The 22,377-nt window shown below is 46.7% G+C and overlaps 1 protein-coding gene across 1 annotated transcript; it reads right to left on the bottom strand.

The window, feature by feature from the left end:
* Positions 1-1,768: 1,768 nt before the first annotated feature.
* TNFAIP2 (TNF alpha induced protein 2) lies at positions 1,769-19,232 on the bottom strand. Its single transcript, XM_036385125.1, has 12 exons — positions 19,197-19,232; positions 13,295-13,643; positions 11,025-11,652; positions 9,644-9,758; positions 8,314-8,439; positions 7,475-7,575; positions 7,287-7,385; positions 6,986-7,109; positions 5,918-6,040; positions 4,883-5,038; positions 3,687-3,808; positions 1,769-3,267 (listed from the first exon to the last, which is right to left on the bottom strand). Exons 2-12 carry the CDS (start codon positions 13,629-13,631, stop codon positions 3,126-3,128), a joined length of 2,073 nt encoding a protein of 690 aa, XP_036241018.1. The 5' UTR covers positions 13,632-13,643; positions 19,197-19,232; the 3' UTR covers positions 1,769-3,125.
* Between the last annotated feature and the right edge of the window lie 3,145 nt (positions 19,233-22,377).

The raw sequence follows: 22,377 nt of genomic DNA, 5'->3' as shown, positions 1-22,377 counted from the left end.
ATGTTGGCAAATTGTTGCCACATCCTTGGTGAAGATGTAATTGCACATACATTTCCTGCTTTACAGAAATTAGCAGGTGAGGAATGTGTCACTGAAGCCAGCACTGTCCACCTGGAAAAGCCCACCTAACAAACCACTTTGCTCTAGTGCCTCTCAAAATCAGCACACCAGTAAATCCTGTGGCCTTTAGTCCAGTGCTGTCATTTTTAGTGGGTTTTAGAAAGAGGATCCAGGCTCAAAGGGAAGGAATTTCAGGCATTGTGGCTTCTTAACCCTTTATTTCCAGGTCAGCAGTTCCCACAGTTTCTCATCAGGCCCTAACAAAGCATTCCTACAGGTTTTTTTTCTCCCCATCACACTCACACTTGAATCTGTGATCTCTCTGGAGATTTTGGCTTCCCCAGAGGTTCCCCAGGTGTCCCTGAGGACTCGGCACACCACAGGTGGCTCCTGCAGGAGCAGAGGAGGGAGTAATGCCTCAGACCACCCCCTGATATGCCGTGGTTTGTGTCCTTTTCACTGCAGATTGCAAGTCTTCCGTCAAATGATGGAAGTGCCAGGTGGGAGGGATGGGTAGGCAGCCAGGAGTGTTGTGAGTGTATGTCTGAGCTCAGCCTGTGCCCAGTGTGGTGGCTGTTGTGTGCTGATGTGCTGGGGACACTGATGACAGCAAACAGGGAAAGCTGGTAATGCCACAGCAGCTGTGCTCAGGAACCAGCTTTCCTAACTGTTCTGTAAAATTGATCCTATTTTTTTAATCTTCCCAATCTGCTCTGCCTCCAAGGAGGGGCAGGCATCAGCATCAGCAGAGGTTGCGTGATAAAGAAAGTCGAGCCACGCTGACCTCAGAAAATTTTATTTACTTAGTTTTAGAAGTGCTATTTATCATATTGAACTAACACTGTTATCAGAAGACATTTGTGCAACTTCCTGAAACTACCTGGCTGTGTGTAATATGCCACCTATAAATAAATGCCATTTTAAATGTCGAGTCATGCGGGAAGATAAATAAATTAGTTTCCTGGGCTCATTAGAGATGAAAGCTGGGGTTTTATAGCAGGATGAAGAGATTGCACAATGCACTTCCATATGGCTTATGAAATGTGTATGAAAACCATTTTCTCCTACCCATGCTAATTATGATATATAAATAGATACTGTTTCCCTTTGGGCACTTACTTAGCTGGATTTTTTTTTTAAAGATCAGTGTAATCACTTGCATGATGCATTTCTGTAGGCCTTTAACAGATCTCTAAATCAAAATACGTATTTTATAGCAATAAAGTGACCTTTCACTAATTGGGAAAGAAAATGTTACCCAATAGGTGACAGTTGTCATGAGTGCTCAGCACAGTCAGAAGTCATTTTGGCATTTGCCTTTAAACTGTAGCTGAGATGAGTGTTTAAATAATAATTTTTTTAACCCATGTGTCTATATGAGTTTTGTGTGAGTGTGCTTAAGGAAGGAGAGGGTGATTTGTGCTGCCTGTGGCCAGGCTGCAAACTAAAATCAAAACACTGTTTTCCAGTCATGGCACAATTTTGCTACAGGACCTGTTGGCAGAAGACTCCTCTGAGAATGTGCCACTGGCCACTGCTAGTGAGCAGCCCACCCTGCTCAGTGAATGTCTTACAGAGGCAGCAGCAATGCTTTTCCAGCCTGTCTATAGTCCAGCAACACCCCCTACTTGGAACCAGTGGGTGATAGTCACCAGAGCAGGCTGGGAGAAATGGCCCTTTGAAAGACAACACAGCAGTGGCAACACAGTAAACTGTCACTTTTCTAGCATATTTGAATACTGTTTATTATAAACATTGCAAATTAGTATCTCTAACTGAGAAAAAATAAAATTGGATGCAAAAATACACTGGTGGTATATTGCATATACATATAAATATATATTATATAGTTTGCACAGTCATTAGGCATCTTCCTTCCGGACTGACTTTCCACAGACTGATGCAAAAGTTGAAACAGAGGAGAACAGAAGGGAAAGGTCTCCAAATATACACAGTGCTGTTCTGGCGAGTGATTAAGTTCCCAAAAAAACTGTGCTGTAAGAAACAAAACACAGTTTCACAAGAGACCCATTTGTATTTTCACATCATATCTACCTCACAGCACAAGGGGAAAGAGTGAGCAAGAGAATGGTGACACATACAGGGTGCTCAGTATGTATTGATGATATTTGAGACCAGTTCCACACCCCATCAAAGCCTGCATTGTTAATGGGGTCTGGAAGTCCTCTCTTTGGTAAGGAGGACTTCAGTAATATCCAAAGTGTTTTATGAGCTGCTGCTTCACCCAGACAATCCATTTCAATAGGCAGCTTGCTCCCAGCCTCTGTTTGAGGGGTCCCTCCATGCAGATACACTGGATGGGGTCACTGGAGAGGGGCCCAGGATCTCCCACCTCCCAGAAGTGGAGGAAGCACATGATTCCCCAGGGTCAGTTCTCCACTGGAAACCCCAAGGCCCTGGGCAGTGCTGCTGCCCTGGGTCAGAGCCTGCAGCTGCTCCAAGGGGGCTGGCAGGAGCCCTGCCACAGCTGAGCTGCAGCTCCTCCTCCCCAGGAACCTCGTGCCTCTCCCACCAGCCTAACACAGTGCCCTGCCCAGCTCTGAGGAAGGCAGATGGATTGCAAGCATGCTCACATGGGACTCTCCCAACATCTCGAGAGTCCATGGGATGCTACACATCTCTAAATGTTGGTTTCGGTTTTTGTTTCCCTTAATTTCCTTAGAAGATAAAAAGCTACATAGGTGGTGCCTGCTTGGTCTGTGATGTGGCCTTTGTGGCACCCTGAGAGGTAGATGGAGTTCAGAGCCCCAGGGCAGTGTCCAGGCAGAGAACGTGGTGGCACAAGGAGACCTCAGAGGGAATCCATGACTGGTGGGAGGAGCAGCCCTGGTCTGTGTGGGCACTGCACCTCCCATGGGTGCACCCTGTGCCCAGCCCCACAGGGAGGATGATGATTCCCACAGAGATGCTGAGCACCAGACTGGGACAAAGCACTTTCCATAGGAAAAGGTGGCAGTGTGTGCCATGCATTGCTCCAGGAGATGGTCTCCATCCCCAGCTCACCCCACAGTCCAGCACAGGGCAGTGCCAAAGCATGCCTTGGTCTAGGACACGTTGATGCTGGAGAAGAGCGGGGCCCTGGGCTGTGTGGATGCTGTGCTGTCTGCCAAGTAGCCCAGGATGCTCTTGAGTTCACTGCGTGACAAATTGGCTTTGATGTGCAGGAACGCTTCCAGGTGCCTTTTGCTGTGGAAGAGAGATGGGCAGGTGTTATTTCCTCCCACACACTTCCACCTGTCAGGGCCACTGCACCAGGATGTGGCTCCCACCCTGTGGCGTGTGCTTATGTCCCTGTGGGTGCCAGCTCAGTACCTGGCAGTCCTACACAAGACCCTGCACTGTCCTGGGATGTTTGGGGTAGGGAAGGGAATCTCCAAGGTAAAGGAGAAAATTAGGCCAGAATTTGGAATATATCAACAGGCTTTTATTCATATCTTCCTTTGCTTTTTGATAGGACTGGGATTGCCACAGCCTGGAAGGCAGCCCCCACCCAGGTTTATAGGCTCAGGCTGTATGAACCTCACCTATATTCATATTTGACTGCTTTCTGGCACAATTAAAAAATTCCTTATGAGTACTAGCAAATCTGTTTCAGCATCTCTTACCGGATGTCTGGGTACGTTGTGGCGAGTGTTGCGACTTCAATTTTAATAGCACCTAAATCCTGAAGTCGGATTATTTCAGCCAGTTTGGGGAGTGCTGAATTCAGCCACGTGGCTTGAGATCCCTGCAAGAAGAAAAAGTGGTTAGCAGGACATCATGGGGGTGCAAAGTGCCCCCCACCCCAGGAGCTGCCCCCTGAGGCTGTTTCTTGGCAAGTGGATAGGACACATGAATGATTTTAGGTGCTTCTCTGTTTTCAGTGCTGTTTCTGCCTCAGGTAGCCTTGGAAAAACTGGATTAACTTTTTGATGGTTTTTAATCCTCTCACACAAATGGTGTGTGGTTTGCCATAAGACTGAGACTTCCACATCCACCTCAGCAGATTCTAGCTGCTCATTTCCTTTTCCTTGGGTTTCTGCACTGCCTGGTGTGTGTACCAAGGTCTGTAATCAGATGGGCCAGGTGACTCACTGCCACGTGCTGCTCTGCTCCAGCTCCAAACACAACCCCTGCCTTTGGTATCTCCAGGTATCACCAAAATCAGGTAGAAGCCCCAGCGAGAGCTTTTTCCTGACCATTGGAATTTCCAAGGTGCAGCTCTCCTACCCACTCTGTGTGAAACTCAGACTTGTTCCTTCTCCAGTCAAACATGCATGGAGTGATGAAGGACAGGTTTTGGCTTAGCTGTTAGCTTTTTTTGCAGGCAAAATTAGAGGCATGGAAGGAGGGAGATGATCCCAAAGGACAGAGAGGGGTGTTCCAGCTGTGGCTCTTGTGGAAAAATTCCTTGCATACCACAGACCCCCACACTGCCTGCTTTAGCCGTTGGCTTACCTAAAAGCTGCAGCATCAGGGAAATCAAGGGTGAGAGGAAAGCCAGACTCATGGAAGCTGTACCAAAACCGGAAAAGATTATCTAAGTCTTTTGACCCTATTAGTATAAATCTTCGAAAGGAAACTGCCTGTGGGACAAAGGAAGATGAAATCATGTCTCTCCAAGCAGGGAGGGGCCAGCTGCTTACAGTGTGGGGGACCCTTTCTGCCTACAGGCATGTAGAGACCACTTTCTGCCTAAGGTCCTGCCTTCCAGGAAATTAGACTGAGTTGAAAAGGTTAACAAAAGTTCCCAGAATTACTTTCCTGTTTTTCAGTGTGTTTGTGCCCTGTGCTGATGGGTTCATGGCAAGCACTCACGTACATTGCTGGTGCAGAAGGCTTCCAGGTCAGCAGCATTCTTGGAGATGTGTTGGGCCAGAGTTTGCTGCTGTGCTGGAGTTTTCAGGCTGACCTTCCTCTTCAGCAGCCTCACAATGTACTCTTTAACCAAACGGGCATGGATCTTCTCAACAATAGCCTGTTGGGAGGAGGAGGGAATCATCATCCATCCCTCTTTTGCTTGGGGACATAACAAACCATGTGTGTGGATGGAGGACAAAACCACCCTGGGTGCTGTGAGCCATGCCCCACCAATGCCTGCTGCAGATTACACAGCAGGAACAGCCCTGGTTGCCAGCCTCCAAAGACCGGCTACAGCACATCCTAGATGCTGAGAATTTCTTTGTGCTCTAATAAGAATGGGAATTTCCAAATGTTTATTTCCTTCTGGGAAGAGTTTAAAGTGCAGAAAAGATCTCCATGTGGTAGAGGAGTAACAGTATTCCAGAGAAACAGGAATTCATGCTGTTCTTCCTGTTCTTCTCTCTAACACATAAAACATCATTATTTGTCCCAGCTACTAAAAAGACAAAGACAGGAAATCAAATATTGTCTTATATTATGATATTTCATATATAGTCCAGCACCAGTGAGGATGTGGTTCTGGCTCAGTTCTCTGGGATTTGTCCCATTTGCATCCACCTCCTCCAGCCCTTCGGGCAATCAAAGGAGCAATGAGACTGAACCATGCAACTGCATATCTGTGTTTCAAGATTGCTAAACCAAATCTGTAATTAAGGCCACGTGTTGGGTGGTCTCTAAAGCACTTTCTCTGCATCAGCAGTGGTTTGCTCTGCAAACACTGCAGCAGAGCTGTAGAAGTCTGCTTCTGTCAGAGGAGAGTGAGATTTATCTGCCTTATCTGGGTAAACTGCATGCTGATGGAAACCCTTCCTGAGAGGCTTCCTGATACCAGGCCAGCTCACCAGAGGTCAAGGCAGCTTAAGCCACAGACGATCAGAGCTGAAAATGCAGCCCCAGCACCCCAGAATCCCTCCAATATTTCTCTTGGACTTACATGGTAAAACGGGTCCTTTAAGGTCTTGAAGTCTGAAATATGTTTGCTGGTGGTTTTAATGATCTCATTCATAATTTCACTGCTGGAATCCCACTTATTCTCTGTAAACTTCTTGTACATTGGCTGAAAAAAAGGAAAATCTGCTAAGTTACCTGAAACAAATTCTATGCAAATGTGTATTTGTCATTCCTACATGTGGAGTATCCCATGTAGGGAGAGCGTGGTATGCAGTCCTGTGCAGGGGTGTGTGGTGATGCCTTACAGGGACAGGGGAACAAGGGGCTGTCCCCTTCTTGTCTCCTCATGGTTAGCAAGACCAAGGGCTTGAAAGGTTAATATTGGAGGTGTTTTTATTATTTCTGCCTTTTTTTTTTCCCTCACCATCTTGTCTGATTGAAGACTTATGGAACCATCAGGGGAAAAAAAATTAATCCTTATGAGATGTTCATAATTTTTCTCAGCCACAGTAAATAAATATGAAAATGAAAAACTTGTACCCCTGTTCTCTCGTGCCTTCCAAAAGGCTCTACAGAGAAAGCAGGAGAGATTGTGGCTGAACTTTCCTGACTCCTACGCTTCCTTTTCCTCCACCAAAATTGCTTAACTCGAAAAGATTGTGTTATATATATAAACAAAAAAAAAAAAAAAAAGGAAGCCAGAAGTACAGAAATGCCCTTCAGGTCACCTTTATGGGGAAGCCAAAAGCTGCATAATTGCAGTTTATGCCATTAGTGATGTGTTTCTACAGTGTGGAGAGCAAATAGCTGCAGGTTGAGACTCTCCCTGCTGTAGCTGTTGTCTCAGATGCCATCAGCAGGTTTTATGTTCACCTGCACAGTCATGCCTATGTCATTGCACCCATTTTGCCTGCAGGCTTGAGGACCAGCTCAAGGAGAGCTTAGTGGGAGTTTTCCTGCAGCAGTGTGGGTTAGGACCAATCCTGTCCCTTCTGAACTTGGCTGATTTGAATCAGAGATTTGAACAACAGATAGCACAGCAGGAGAACATGCCCTGCCCTGGTATCAGCTGAGCCATGGGGCAGAAGGATGTGGAGCACAGATATTGTACCTTCAGCTGGGCAAAGAGCTGTTGAAGCAGCACATCAAAGCCGCTGTTTTCAATATCAGCGAGAGTGCTGAGGATATCGGCTTTACTGTCCTCCTTTTCTGCCACGTATTTCTCTGTGTAGTCTCTGAAAGAAAATACCAGTCAGATCAGAACAGTCTGTCCTCAGAGGAAAGAGAGAGAAATTCAGAGGTCTCCAAACCTTTTGCAGGCAGATGGACCTACCTCTGCTCACTCTGGAGTACCTCCCCTCTATACACTGCCTGCAGAGGAAGGAGCAAAACCTTTTCTTTTGGACCCTTACCTAAAATTGCAGCAGTTGTTAATATTTGCAATCAGTATAGGCTTGTAGTATGTGTGCTTCTTGCTTTTCTCCTTGAAGTCTTCAAAGGCATCCCTGTAGCTGGAGGGGAGATGGGAAGAGGAGAGGTGGGTGAGTGGCTGCCCAGGTGCTGTGCCAGCCCCAGTGCCCACAGCCCCTCCCCAGCTCACCTCCTCAGGAAGGCTGGCAGCTCCTTCAGCAGCCGGCGGGACAGCTCCTCACCCACAGCTTTGCTGATGTCCTCAGCTCGCTTCTGGCTGCTGTAGATACTCTAACAGACAAGTGAGATCAGTTTTAAATGTTGCCTGCTCCAAAAAGGCCAGGTTTGCTGGGTAAAAGAAGCTGCAGATCCTTTGCTGAGAGCTGCACCCAGCTCTCCTGCATCCCCCCCTGCAACTGATCCAGGGACCACAAAGAGCAGCCATACTTAGATGAAAGGTTCAAAAGGAGCATGAAGAAAATCTAGAAAACAGCTGAGAAAGTAGGCAATTTCACACTTTCACACTTGGTTTTGTTTCTTTTTTTTTTCTTTTAGCTTTTTTTTTTAATGTTGTTAGATTGCATTTAAATGAACAATTTAATCACGACAACCTCAACACATGAGAGGTTTGTTTTTTAAAAATAAACTCAACTAATCCTCTGCAGCCAGAGGATGGAAAGGGGCAGCTCTGCCTGTGGCACTTCTCCTGGGAGGAACAAAGAGACTCCCCATTTCTCAATTAACCGAGCCTCTCTCCTGTCTCTTTGCTGCTGGGGATGCAGAAGAAATTGCACAGGAGAATGAAAGCAGTTTTTCTTCTTGCTTTGCTTATAGAGGCATTTGCCTCTGTCCCATGGTACACCAGGCCCAAAACAGACCATGGTTTTGAGCTTCCCTCTACCACCCACCTCTGCTACCACTCTACACAATTGACTTGGCCTTTTCCTTTTCTGCATTGACCATAGTTGGTCTCAAATCCTAAGTAGGTAAAAGATGCAATTGCTTATTTTTAATATAGCTTTGTATTACCTGGATAACAAATATTCCTAGCAGTTCACTCTGAAAATGTCCATTTAGCTTCTCTGGTTCCTTGTCTTCTTTCCATCTTTGGATTTCTTTATCTAAACATCTGCTCAGTGAATTTTTGACAGTAACCTTTAGGGAAGGAAGAACAATGGCATTTACTACAACATGGATGCAACAGCTCCTGCCTTACGCAGGTTTTACCCACCCACCCACCCACGTTTTGCCTGGCTCAGCCGACATTTTTCCTCAGCCCTGGCTGGGATATAAAGGTTCCTTGGAGATGCTTGACCCATGACTTCACAGCAACAAGGACAGCCCCCTCACGATACCTACACAATAGTGAGTTGAGTATTTTAAGGTGGGAGTGAAGATCCCATCACACCTCCACATCCGGGGATCAGGAGGGCAGGGAGGGGAGCAGTGGGTAGGAAGGTTGCAGGAGCTACATGTGCCAGAGCCCAAATTCCCCCAACCACACACTGTGTGTGTGTCACTCTCAGAGCCACCTGCTTTTGCAATCCTTTTTCATGAGCTCTTCTGACGCCACACAAGTGTTGGAGAGGGAAACAAAGTGCTCTCAGGTTTTCTCTGCTCTGACCTCTCTGTGCTGCAGTGAGGCTTTGGGAATGGTCTGTGCAGTGTCTGCTGATCCCCCAGTGTCCCATTCATGCACTTTGCAGACCTCACACCACCTCTCCCATATGCAAACCATCACAGACTACAGTTAAACTTGGAACTCATCTTCTCATTTTCCGGGAATTCCAGCCCCAAATGCCAAAAGCACTAAGCTATGGGAATACTCTAGAAGTGGCTTCTTGTTTCCATTAAGGGAAGGGTGATACAAAAACCAGAGCAACTTTTATTTTCTGCAGAGCAGGCAATTCTCCATCAAAGAAAGAGATTTGTCAAAATCAGAACTCCATGCTTTTCGCTCACCCCAGGTCTGGCACCTCTGGAGATAGCAGGAGTAATCCAAGATCCTTCAGAGACTCCTGTGAGAGGGACCATAAATCCCTCTAGAGATTTATCAGACAATGAGAAAGTTGCCTATAAAGATCTGTTGTTGGATTTTCCCCGTTGCTACCACATGATTTACAAGAACAGAGCAGTTCTTTTCTCCTGGCTGCCAGGGCCAAGCAGAAGTTTGCTCTGCAGGTCTCATCTAGCAGAAAGGTGACCTGCTCCCCAAAAACAAACAAAAGCTTTTGCTTCTCCCTGGAAGGGTGTGTGGTTCACTGGTGAAGAAGTGTGTGTGCAGGACAAGTCACAGCTTCTCTGAGGAGTCATATGGGAGCAGTGAAGGGAAGAAGAGGAGTGACTGAACTTTTCTTACCTCTTCACTGTCAAGGTATTTATTTTCAAGCTCTTTGCTCAGACTTGAAGGCAAAAGGCTTCCAAGCTTAACTTTATCCAACTCCATGGCTAAAGCATGATCTTTCCTCATGTCCCTGGAATGAAAAAAGTCAAACAATTGTATTTTCCAAGGGCAGTGTAATTCAAGACAGTTGTTGATGCAACTGTCACTAACACTTTTTGAGGGTATCAGTGAAAAAACAGATGGAAATGTACATTGTCTTCAGTCCAGGCAGGACTTGGAGAAGCTGAATGGATATGTGCCAGGGGTGAGATCTGTGAGGGTGGGACCACAAGCAACCCTGTGAATGGAGTCATGGTCTGTCAAACTCCTGAGTAGCAGCCACTGTGCTCTGGTGGGGATGGGAGATCTGAAGCAAGCAGGGGAGTCTAGCCCCTGGACATGACCTCTCTCCATCCATACAGAGAGGTGAGCAGATGAAAAGCTGGTGTTTGATGGCTGGGAGGTGGTTCCTCAGCAGACACCTGGATGTGGCCTCTGGGAACAATCCCAAAGCAGCTGCTACCCTGGCCAAGACTGTCCCCAGTGCTGGGCTGAGCCCTGCTCCTCACAGCTGCTCACTCCTAAACACAGGCTAGTTCAGGCCTGAATATCCTGATCTAGAGCACAACACTGGCTGTGGAAAACTTCCGGGATCAACAATGAATCATTACACTCATCAGTGGAGCACAAAAAGGAAAAAGTGGAGCTGAATGACTTTGGAACAGAAGAAACATTGCTGGTGCCTTTACTGGTTTCCACCTAAGAAGTGAAAGCCCTCAATTCTCCACTCAGTACTATTAGCCACAAGCAATGTTTTCAGTTCAGTAACATACAGAGTTTATGGGGACCCTTGGATTGTGTCCTCTCACAGGGGCGCACCCCTGGCTCTCCTAAAGGTGAAGAAAACATAGACTGTGAGTAACACCTAAGCAACATCCTCCATGCCCAGGATAATTGCATCTCAGGTTGTTCTTTTTATTGTCTGCCCTCTGGTACAAAGGGCTGAAATTTCAAAATTTTTCAAGAGTGAGCCCAGGTCTGCAACTGGAATTGATATCAAGGCAATGAACTTGACCAATTTACCCCACAGATGGAGCCCTAAGCATTTGTGTGTCTGTTGCCCAGAAGCCAGAATGGTGAAACAGCCCTTCATTTACAGACTAGCAGCCTTGAGAGTGTCCCTTCTGGCTGTTCTGGCCAGGACTGTAAATCAGCACATCATCAGTAACACCAGTAACTTAGCCAGGTGCTGGACTGCACTGCAGTAATACTAACTCATAAATCAAGCAAATGCCCGGATTTGCAGCCAGTGAGCCTATTTTGATTTCCAGGGGTAAACATATAAAAGCCCACTTACTTTGGATAAAAATTGTGCACCCACGAGAGAAGAAGGTAAATATCCTTGTCTTCCAGATGAGACTCAGCATTTTTCTTTGCCTGGGAGGCAAAATAATTGTGGTAGAGTTCTGCATATATGCTGAACACATTAAACTCAGGAGGATAAAGCTTATTAATATACTTGGCAACCACTGTCAAATCTTCTTTCATTGTCTTTCCCATGTGCAGGAGGTTCTGGCCAACTGCAGAGAGGTTCTCAGTTCTAGGAGTACGGCTTGTGTCTTTCATTCGAGCCTCTACCGACTCCTTTACTGTAGCCATCCAGAGCTCTTTCCATTTTCTAGGTCTAAATTGCATATTTTGGTCAGGTGGATTCTCTGACATGTAGTTCTGATCTTCTTTCTCCTGTTCTTTCAGAGCCTCCACTGCCTGCTGTAGCAGATCTGGGTTTGTTTTTGCAAGCAGCACAGAATCCTTCAAGGTGCTGAAGACTTTGTGCTTCAGAACTTCATAGACAGACTCAATGTCTTTTTGACTGGTGTTCAGTCCCTCCTCACTTTTGCTAGACAGGCTCTTCTCCAGGGCAAACAGATGTTGAATGGCATCACAAAGCTTTTGCTCTCCAAGGAGATCCATGACTTGTTTGACTGGTGAAAACAGAACAGCCTTTCTTTAACCAAGAGTGAAGATTTAGACTTATGTTTTATAAAAAATGATGGCTCTGGAATCTTTTTAAAAAATGCTTATACTTCCAAAATGCTAGCTCTTGGGCTCCTACCATATAGAAAGTCTATTTAATTAAAGATCAGATTGTTTCTAGATTGCCTTTAACTGGGACAATGGAAACTTGAATACCCATCACCAATGTGTTGCGTATGGACAGCTATTCACCAGCCACCTATAATTCTTTCCAAAATTTAGTCTTGTGGAGTTAGTTAGTTATGGCTCATCCCCCTTCCATTAATATGACCTAAAGTCAGAAGCATGGCACTAGAAATAATGTAGATGGAAAGATGTAACTAAAGATGTGCTGAAGGAAATACCACATGGGTTTTCCAGAAATAGATTTGGCACAACCTGACCTGTGAAATTGTTTGGGAGGACACATTTAGCAAGCAAGACAAATACAATTGAACTATCTTATCTGAACTACAGCCAGTTACTTGAGACAGAGAAACCTGGGAAATTATTCATTGAAATGGCAAGGTTATATCCCAAAATAAGATTTTTTAGGTGTGTAATGTTTGCATGGAGGACCCTGGGTGGAGAAAGATTACATTATTCATGAAACTCATCTTACTTAATTTATCCTTAAAGATTGTGGCACAAAAGCTGGGAGTGCCCTTTTGGCATCTGCTGATTGCACAAAGTTCAGAGACATTATCGAAACTGAGGGCTTGGTGTATTTTACAGGAACAATGGGATAACTTAAATAGTAAATGGGCTGAAATTTAATGGCACAAAACCCAAGATACAAATGCAATAGAACAAAAGTTACTTAGCAACAAACAGGATTTTCTGCTGCAAGCTGGATGTGAATCAGCTTGAGATGGAGGAGGAAGAGAGACGCCTGGAGAATTAGTAAATCCTTACTGGGAGGTGGTAGTGAACATATCAGTTATGACTCCAGGATGTACTCAGTGAGAAATATCCAGCTGAGATGGGAAAATAGGAATATATTACATTGGTGGTGTCTCATCTGGAATATTTTCTGCAATTCTGGTTGCTTAAAAAAAACAAAAAAACCCCAAAAAAACCCCCCAAAAAAGTACTGGGGATGGGGCAATGCAGCAGTAAGAACAAAAGTACAAAAGGCCTGTTTTCAGCAGCAAGTTCAAGGCCAAGAAGGAAAACCACCAGTTAGGGAAAGCATTTGACATATGGAGAGAGAGATGCCAATTAGACAGGTCAAGGCTTGTCTGGAAATGAAATAATTTGTACTAAAACAACAAGACTTTGTAGGAGGAGGTGGAGGAACAGAGCTGAGAGTTACACCTTGGTTCCTCACCCACCCACCCACAGTTCTCTGTGCCCCCAGTAGAAATAAGTTTTGTTTTGGACAGAAAACCTGCAAATGGACAGCTCCTCAAGGACTGTACCCTTGGTACTAAAAGACCAGGACTTGAGGTCATGTCTCCCTCAGCCCAATTTTCCCCAGACTTCTTGGAAAAGTCACTTCAATCTATCAGTACCTTTGTTTCCCTAGGGGACGATTCCCTGCCTCATACAGCCCCTCTAGAGGAAACTATGGCCCATGAAGTGGTGCAAGGAGGATGGAGAAGCACTTACCACTGGGTGGCTTGGTCTTTTTAACTATTTTAAATGCACTTTTAAGCATTCCCTTTATTCCTTTGTTCCCCTTCTCAGGGCTGTCCCCGGCAGAGATGCAGCTCTCGTTGCTCGTGATGGAAGAGGCACGTGAAGCTCTGCAGGCTGCCTCTGGCCTTTCTCTCATCTTCTCCTGGTCCCTGGACCAGATCTCATCTGCAGAAGGTTCAGGACAGGCAGGGACTTGCTCAGCTACTGATGGTGAAGTGTTTTCAAATGGCCTGTTTGCATCAATGCAACCCTCTGATCCACTGCGTATTCCAAAAGGACTTTGGAAAAAAGGTAACATTTTCATCATTTTCCTTCTAGCCTGTAAATTTCAGAGGGAAAAAAAATCAGATTATAACAGTTAGGAAGAAAAATACCAAGGAGAAAGTGTGGCAAGGCATATGTTTGGGCAACATGGAGAATGTTACACATCTGGTGTGAGCACAGGAGAATTCCTGAGCAACACCATCCCAGCTAATGTCCAGTCTAAATTAGAGAAAAATCAAAGAGCCATTTTGAGGGTGATTCAGATGTCCTGATTTGAGACCTTGAGCTTGTCAGGCTCTCCCATGGGATGCTGTGTGACTATGGACATGAGCATGGGTGGGCACATGAATGATGTGGGTGGGATAAGTGTCCTGTGACTTCAAAACAACCACAAAGCTCTCATACTCTTACATGGCATCAGAATCAATTCCCACCTTACTCAGGGCCTTTTTTTCCTGATCTGTGCTCAAGGTAAGTGGGAACAAGGCACGAGGATCATGGTAATTTAGCCTTGTTTAAACAAACATGATCCTGCCAGAGTCCTGCATTACCACCAACACTCTTACACTACAAATAATTAACAACAGGAATTTGTTATTGTTATGACTTCTTCTCAGAATTCATGTTTAGAATTATGTTCCTCTGTAATTCAATAGATTGCAAAATATTTATTTGCATAAGTAAAATTATTTGTATAATGATTATAATGATGCAATTATTGTAAATAAATAAAATTACTCATAGTTTCCAATCCTTATTCTAATAATACTTTATTTAAAGTGACATTCTAGGAGACTGAAGCACATCTGTATGAAGAACTGTCAGACAAGTTTTGGTTTGCTTGTACTGAGTAATGGCAGAAAAATTAGACTTCAAACAAATTAAGAATTTGGCTTCAGTTATACAGCCACAATGTGGTGATCCTCAAATACCTTTGTGAAGTTTATAATGTTGATATGTGTCATGCTGGTAGAAAGTTTGATACTTATTTCTGCGAAAACTGGTTGGAAGACTGTGGCTTTTCATTCTAAGTTATGCAGAGAGCAGTGAGAGCCTGGCTTTGCTGACAGCTTTCCTTCTCCCTGCTTTGGATGCCAGGCCATGTTCAGGATTAGCAATGCTATTACCCTCTAAACACAACAAATATGAAAACTCATTTGGGAAGGAGTTCTGTTTGCATGAGCAAGCAAAGGGTGCCTGAGCACCAGAGCTCAGCTGATAGAGTTACAGAATAGTCTGAGCTGGAAAGGACCCACAAGGATCACCAATTCCAACTCTGAAGTGAATGGCCCATACAGGGATTGAACCCACAACCAAAGGCATTATTAGCACCATACTCTTAAGTAACTGAGCTAATCCCAGGTTAGCAGCAGCTGTGCTGAATCTGTGCACATACATCTCCCTAGCACATGTACTGAGGAGGGGAGGGGGAAGGAAACCCCCTGCAGCTCACTCCAGCTATGCTAGTCAGGATGCCCCTCTAGAATCCTGAAAGCAGTGGAAAAGTGTTCCTTTTTGTTACATTTCCACTACAAAAATATCCAGAAAAACAACCAACCAACCCCAAAAAATCATGGCAACAGGCATGTTCTGCAAGTGACTTGGACTTGCCTAATTTTTGCAGGGCTCTTTTCGTAACCTGCATTTCCCAACACAACACTGTGCTTAGATTAATTCTGCCAAATCCCTTCCTTCCTGTTTGTTCAAGCACAGACTCATCTGAGTCCTTTCTCTCTCTCCTATTATTTAAACAAAGCATTATTGGGGTTTTTCTGTTTGTTTGTTTTCTAACCAAAGAAAGTATCTCATCCCTTCTAAAAGGCTAAGGTCTTTCATTTTGATGAATGATGATCACAGAGGTGGACTTTGAAGTTTTGGTTCTTCTTCAATGCCAAGATAAATGCAATAGACCTTTGAAAAGCATTCAAGTGACACTACACACGCAAGACTCCGTAAGGGAATGATTAAGCTGGTTAGAAGCTGAGTTTTTAACATCTGTCAGAACTTTGTCATGGTAGTGCTCGAAAAAAGCCAGCCTCAAGCACCCATGCAAGGCTGTCCATGCAAAAGCTGACAGTCTCTCACATTTGGCCAGCTTGAACTCTTGCCCAGGGATTATCATGTGCCACTGCTGGTTGACCTGTGTTTATATCTGCAGCAGGAAAAACCATTAAACCTCAGCTCCCACTTCTGCCTTGAAATGCAGCCCCAGTCTTAATGTCAATGGGTACCAAACACTCCCTGTCCATGTCATTATTGTTAGAAAACCAAGACTTTACTGTAAGAAATGCTTTTAAGAAACTTACAGAAAAAAAATGCCAACACTTTCTACAAGAAATACTCAGCTAAAAGGAGGTGTTCCTGGTTACATTTGGGGTGCACAGGCAGGAGATGCTGTGCTAGCAGTGCACCTCCTGCCTCTGTCAGGACATGCTCCTGCCCAATGTAGCTTGGCTTTGGCTTGGATGGCTGCAGGCTGCTCCTCTATGCCTGTGCTCTTCTCACAAATCAAAGCCTGCTAAAACTCCAGCAGGCTTCTAATTTGTTTAGCAGGAGAAATGCTAAATCATTTCCCAGAACTGAAATTCAGGTCTTAGGAAATGTAATGATTTGAGGTCAAGAGTTGACATTGTTCCCAACTCAGTATTATTACTAATTTACTGTTATCATTGTCATCCTCATTATTGTTATGTGGCAACATGGTTTGTGCCAGGGGAGCCTTTAGCTCCAATTATTTCTGACACAGCATATTCAGCTTCTGGTTTCAAACCAGATGAGCAGCACAGCTCAGAGAGCACCCTCTGCCACCCTGTTCAGATGCCCTGCAGCACTGGGACTGTGGTGCTGTGACTGCTGGTGTAGCTGTGGTGGGATACAGCAAGCTCTCTGCTGATCACAGCACCTACCTCTGAGCTGGAGCTTTTCTGGGGTGGGCAGCAAGGGCAAGGGAAACACTTGGAGCAGAGTCAAGACACAGAACGACCCAGCCTGGACTCTGGGCACAGTGGCTTCCCATTTTCTCCTTTTCCTCCTCAAAGGAAACAGCTTTCATGCAGAATGATCTCATTGGTCAGGGGTAGCTCATGCTGTGCCAGAGAGCACTCAGGGGAAGAGATTTATTAATTATCCCTATTCTGGATTTTTTTGCTGAACTTTTTCTTGACTTTTTTTCCTGAGCAACTGCCAGTATTAACAAGCATTTGTTTGGATTTTTGGTCCTCTCCAGCCTGCTGGCATACTAGGTCATGAGGATTTATGTCTCATTTCAGTGAATATCTCCCATTCTCCCACAGCCTCTCAGAAATCCAGAGTTATCTAGCAAAGTCATCTATCTGCCCACACAAAAGAATTGCACCGGTCCAAGCCATCTTTGAAGCAATAGAACAGTGCAGGCAGTTTGAGTTTGGTATACCTCAGACCATGTGCTGACACCTAAACAAACTGCTAATTCATCAAAGCAAAGAGTCTAAAAAGATGCCAGACTCATTCTCTCCAAGCTGGGAGCCCTCCTAGGAGGTGAGGGGTTTTTCCTACTATTTTTGTTATCTGGGTTAAATACTGAATGGAGACACCACAAATCTGGGGGCTCCCACTTGGCTCTGCCTGGGAAATCACAGTCTATAGAAGACTTGGGCCACCCAGTACCCCACCTTGACCCTCTACTGTGCTGCTCACATCCAGAGTCCTATCTGCAGACCCCTGTGAGATACCCACCACTCAATATGTGCTCCAGCAGCGTCCTGATGGTGGCCAAGTTCTGCTCCTAATGGGGAGCTGAGGGAAAACAAAACTTGTCTCCAGTAAAGAAGCCAAGGCAGGAGCAGAAACTCCCCAGAGGACTCAATCCATGTGCCTCAGCATCACCAGGCAGCCCTACGGGGCTGGGGATGATGGGGAACCCAAGGGATTCAGGGGAATGGCAGTAATAGAGCAGGGAAAGGACCCCAGGGCATCTCACCTGGCATGAGAGAGATGCTTTAAGCCAGCATAAAACCATGTGTAGATACAGTTGTGCAGTGCAACGATCATTTCCAAATGAGACTCTGATTTCCCTAAATTACTGACACACACCTGAAAACCATCCAGTAAACCATCATTTCCTGCTGTTAGTGAGAATATTTCAAACAGAGAAAGAGAAAATTCTATATAGACACTGTTATTGGGAAAAACCAGAGAGAATGCACTGTAATACCCTCGTTTTTTCTTCTTGCTTCAAGTCTATTATGAGCAGCATAATTTTGAACTGTTGCTACTGAAAGAGAAACCAGCTGCTGCTGTCTAGAGTTTTGTTTTCATAATAAAAAAGTTTTTAGTTCCAAAGCCAAATCCTTTTTTAAGACCTGGAGTTTGCAAAGTTTACTGCTAGAGCTAACAGCGACTGAGAAGATAAACAAATTCCCTGGGAGCTTCTTTCGGCACTTTCAAATTCTTTGGCTTTCCAGGCATCTTTTATAGAGAGGGTGAATGAAGCAAACCCAAACCTGAGCTCTCTGCTCCCTTGTGATTTGCTTTATCAGAGCTGAAAAGCCTCAAAGTCCCTTGGTGGGGGACAGGCAGCTGACACTTTGGACAGTGTTTCTTCAGGTTTTCTGTCCTGAACTTGGGTGTCAAAGTGAGGCACCATGGCTTCCAGATCAGCCATATGCTCCAGTCACAGAAAGTCTCTTCTTCACTTTGCAGCAGCAAAGTGAAGAATTTCAAAAAGAAATTCTGCTTTGAACACACCAAGGATCCTAACCCTGGGGCTGAATTTTTCAATTTGTGCTGAAGAGCTGATGCAATGGATATGGGGCTCTGCACAAAGACAGAAGGGTATTTCTATAGGCTTTTCAGTGCTCTAGGAAAAGGCAGGTCCTAGGAGCTGTGGGACATCCCTGACAAAGAAAAAGCAATCACAAAAGGGCAAGCAAGCATGGCAATGCAGAAATGTGCCAGCTTGGCACAGTGACCCTGGCAGGGTCCAAGTCCCAGGGGCTGCCCAGGGTCATCGAGGGTCCAGGCTCTGAAATGGTATTTTTTCAGCACAGCTAAACTGAATGAATCACAATCCAATTACTTTCCTGTGGTTTGGGGGAAAACCACTTCCTTTAAATAGAGACAAAGAATGGAGAGCAGAAGTGCCACACTGGATCTGAAATCCAGCACCAGATCTGGGTTTAGGACACTTTGGTGCTCAATACCTTCATATGGATTTTGGGAAAGGTGTTGGAAGGCAGAAGGGTAGGAAGGAAGTGAATGGTTTACAGTAGTCACTGCTTTAGCCTGTGCCCTGAAATTTAGGGGAAAAGCCGCACAAATCAGACCCAGCTGTCACAATGGAATTACCAGGCACATATCCTTGCGGTGCCCAGCCCTGGGATATGCCTGGAGCTGCTGTCCTGCCAGCGATCCGATTTATTCCCCATTCTGATAATTACAAGGTGGGGCTGAAACCCGTCCCTGTGCCCGGCAACCCACCCTCCGTGGGTGCCCCTCGTTCCCCACTCTCGGACCCAGCAGAGAGCACCCGAGCTCCCCAGCAAGTGAGCCCGAAGCGGGGCAGCGGCTCGGGAGAAGCGGGAGACGCCGGCCCGAGGGGAAGGGAAAGACCCGAGACTGACGGACTTACTCTGCGGCGGCTCCCGGGCGGCGGGGCTGGAGGCGGGCCAGCAGCGCTGTCACGGTCACCGGCACTGTCACAGCCTGTGTGCCCGGGGCGGGGGCAGCCCGGCTATAAGGGGAGGAAAGCGGGGGCGGGACCAGCTGCTGGGAAACTCCAGTTGCACCTCCCCCCGGGAGAAGGGAACCGAGAAATCCCCTCCGCGGGGAAGCGGCCGGCAGCGGAGTGCCTGGTGCCGAGGGTCGGTCCGTGCGGAGGGGCTGAGCCCTGTCCCGACAGAGCGCTGGATGCCGAGCCGTGCGCTCACTGCCCGAGGGCTTGGCTGAGTGATGTGTCCCATTGCGGGCTTGGAAATGCGCCGTCAGGGATAGAGCAGGTGCCTCCAAAAATGCCGTGTTCTGCACCTGAGGTGGTCATCTCTGGGTGTGCAAACAGCCCGGGGAATGAGGAAAGGGACCTGGGACGGCAAGTTGAACATGAGCCAGCAGTGCCCTGGAAGCCAGGAGGGCCAGCCGTGTCCTGGGGGGGGATCAGGCACAGCATCGCCAGCCGGGCAAGGGGGAGGATTGCCCTGCTCTGCTCTGCACTGGGGCTGCCTCACCTCGAGTGCTGGGGGCAGTTTTGGGTGCCACAATATAAGAAAGTCATAAAACTATTAGAGAGTGTCCGAAGGAGGGCAACAAAGATGGTGAAGGGTCTGTAGGGGAAGCCATCTGTGGAGCAATTGAGGTCACTAGACTTGGAGAAGACAAGACTTAGGGAGGCCTCATCACAGCCTACAGCCTCCTCACAAAGGGAAAGAGATAAGGCAGGCACTGATCTCTTCCCGATGGCCACCAGAGACAGGACCCAAGGGAATGGCCTGAAGCTGTGTCAGGGGAGGTTTAGGTTGGATATCAGGAACGGGTTCTTCACTCAGAGGGTAGTTGGACACTGGAACAGGATCCCCAGGGAAGTAGTCATGGTATCAAGAGTTCAAGAAGCATTTGGGCAATGCTCTCAGACACACGGTGTGAATTTTGAGGTTGTCTGGTGCAGAAATGGGTGTTGGACTTCATATAGGTCCTCTCCAATCAGGATATTCCATGATCCTTGAAAGCTGTGCTTTCTGAGCAGGGCACTGCCACCAGCGGGCTGTTGGGGATGAGGTGCATGACTGAAAGCACAGCTGTCTGTATCTGGGTCCTGCATTGTGCCTTGCCCAGAGCAGGGCTCATGGCACTTCCCATGGAAACGTGAATGGAGAGATGAATACCCTCCTGCACCTTCAGAGTGGGGATTGACTCCCTGCCTAGAGACTGAAAAGGACAGGCTGCCTTCCTTGCCCGAAAGACTCTGAAAATCTGTGTTCCACTTGTTGATGGGAGACCTTCTTGAGCCTTTCAGTACTTGAAGGGGGCCTATAAGAAAGACGGGGACAAAGGTTTTAGCAGGGCCTGTTGCAATAGGACACGGGGTAATGGTTTAGAGCTGAAGAAAGGTCGATTTAGATGACAGAAAAGGAAGACACATTTTATGATGAGGGTGATAAAACACTGGAACGGGTTGCCCAGAGAGGTGAGAGTTGCTCTCTCCCTGGATACATTCAAGGTCAAGTTGGACAGGAATCTGAGCAACCTGATGTAGCTGAAGATGTCCCTGCTCATTGCAGGGAGGTTGGACTAGACGACCTTTAAAGATCTTTTGTAACCCAAACTGTTCCATGATTCTGTGATTTGTTTTCCTTATTTCTGTTCCTGATTTCTAGCCACCAGCATCCCTGGCCATGGAGTGTGGTTCCCCTGTTACCTGGAGAAACATGCTGCCACAGCAGGGGCTGGCTGGAGGGCCTGCGTGACAGCGATGGCTGTGGGGGGCCTTTGCAGAGGGTTTGAAGGCTCTGAGGTCTGTGCTGTCCCTAGATAGCTTCAATGGGAAGCATCTTCTGCACACATCTGGATGAGATCTGGGTTGAAGCAGTTGCTCTACAGGCAGAAAATCAAAATATTGTGGTCCTGCAGAGCCTACCTCTTCCCCCTTTCCTGGGAAGCTGCTGTGGGGCAGGGAGTGGGGCAGGTAGAAAGTCCAAGTGCCTGGTTACTGTGCTTGGGAGAATTTCTGTTTTACATCTGATAGCTTTGGTCTGATGCAAAATGTAAAAAATGGTCCAGGGATTTGAAGGTGAGTGTGAACGATAAGCTTACCTGGTGCTTCTGATGCCCACACTCAGCACCTGTGTGGCCACAAAACTTTTGGAGGGGCTACTCAGGTCCTGTGTGGGGACGTCCCCAGCAGCAGACATGCTCTGGGACCATGGTTTGTGCTGGAAGGAGGTGCCCAGTTGAGCTGGCAACGTGCTGGAGAGCAGATGCCTCTCCTGGCCTGTGCTTTTTGGCAGGCATCCTATCTGCTGGCACAGCCACTTTCCTCTCTGGCACTCTTTCCAAGAAGTCCATGGTAGCAGGGAAAAACCTCACCCTCAGCAATGTCTGCCAAGACAGGAAGCAGAAGCAGAGGGGCCGCCCTGATGGGCAAACCCATGATCTTGAAAACACTGATTCATGTCATGACAGCTTTTGGCTGTGCTGGGTAGAGGGTTCCCCTCTGGGATTACCCCAGGGTTGGGTCCCCTTACTCCTTGACAACCAGTGACCAGGAATAACCATGGTCACAGGATGGAAATGCTGGGTGCCACATGAGCCTGAGAATCATTGGAAACAGTGCAAGATTTGGCCCTGGAGTGCTGAAACTTCCTCTGTATTTCATCACCTCCTCCACTGCCAGTGAGAAAGGGAGAGGAAGCAAGGTTTGAAATCTGCCATTAGAGCTGGTTTGGGGACAGCTAGAGGTGAGCTTGATGCTGCCTCCAATGACCTTTTCATGAAGGAGGTGAAGGAATATGGCTTGTGGGAGGAACCAGGGTGTCTGGTGTGGTCCAAGGGTTACACACACACACACACAGAGCTCTGGACATGGCTGGGAAGGCAGTGTTTGTGACTGTCTGAAAGCAGATCATGCTGTTCTGGATGCAGGAGGGAGCCTGGGGCAGGTTCCTCACATCCTCAATTATGTGATCCCTGAAGGATGCAGGGATGTCTATCACAGATGCGCTGGGAATCTGCATTGGGAAGTGGCTCAGTGACACATCTCAGACCCAATGAAACCTCTTTTTAAATATTCAGAGGGTCTTTGCACTTGGCTCAGACAAATG

This window comes from Molothrus ater, chromosome 6 (genome assembly GCF_012460135.2).
Source record: "Molothrus ater isolate BHLD 08-10-18 breed brown headed cowbird chromosome 6, BPBGC_Mater_1.1, whole genome shotgun sequence".
In the NCBI taxonomy this organism is placed as follows: domain Eukaryota; kingdom Metazoa; phylum Chordata; class Aves; order Passeriformes; family Icteridae; genus Molothrus; species Molothrus ater.
The sequence above is the reverse complement of the archived record's forward strand: the minus strand, read 5'-3'. Positions and strand labels throughout refer to the sequence as shown.

Coding starts and splice junctions, on each gene's coding strand:
- TNFAIP2 (XM_036385125.1), bottom strand. CDS start 13,631: ATGATGAAAATGTTACCTTTTTTCCAAAGTCCTTTTGGAATACGCAGT. Junction 6,041..6,985: donor AGCTCTTTGCCCAGCTGAAG/GTACAATATCTG, acceptor CCTTTTTTTCAG/CCAATGTACAAGAAGTTTAC. Junction 5,039..5,917: donor TAAAGGACCCGTTTTACCAT/GTAAGTCCAAGA, acceptor TCCTCCCAACAG/GCTATTGTTGAGAAGATCCA.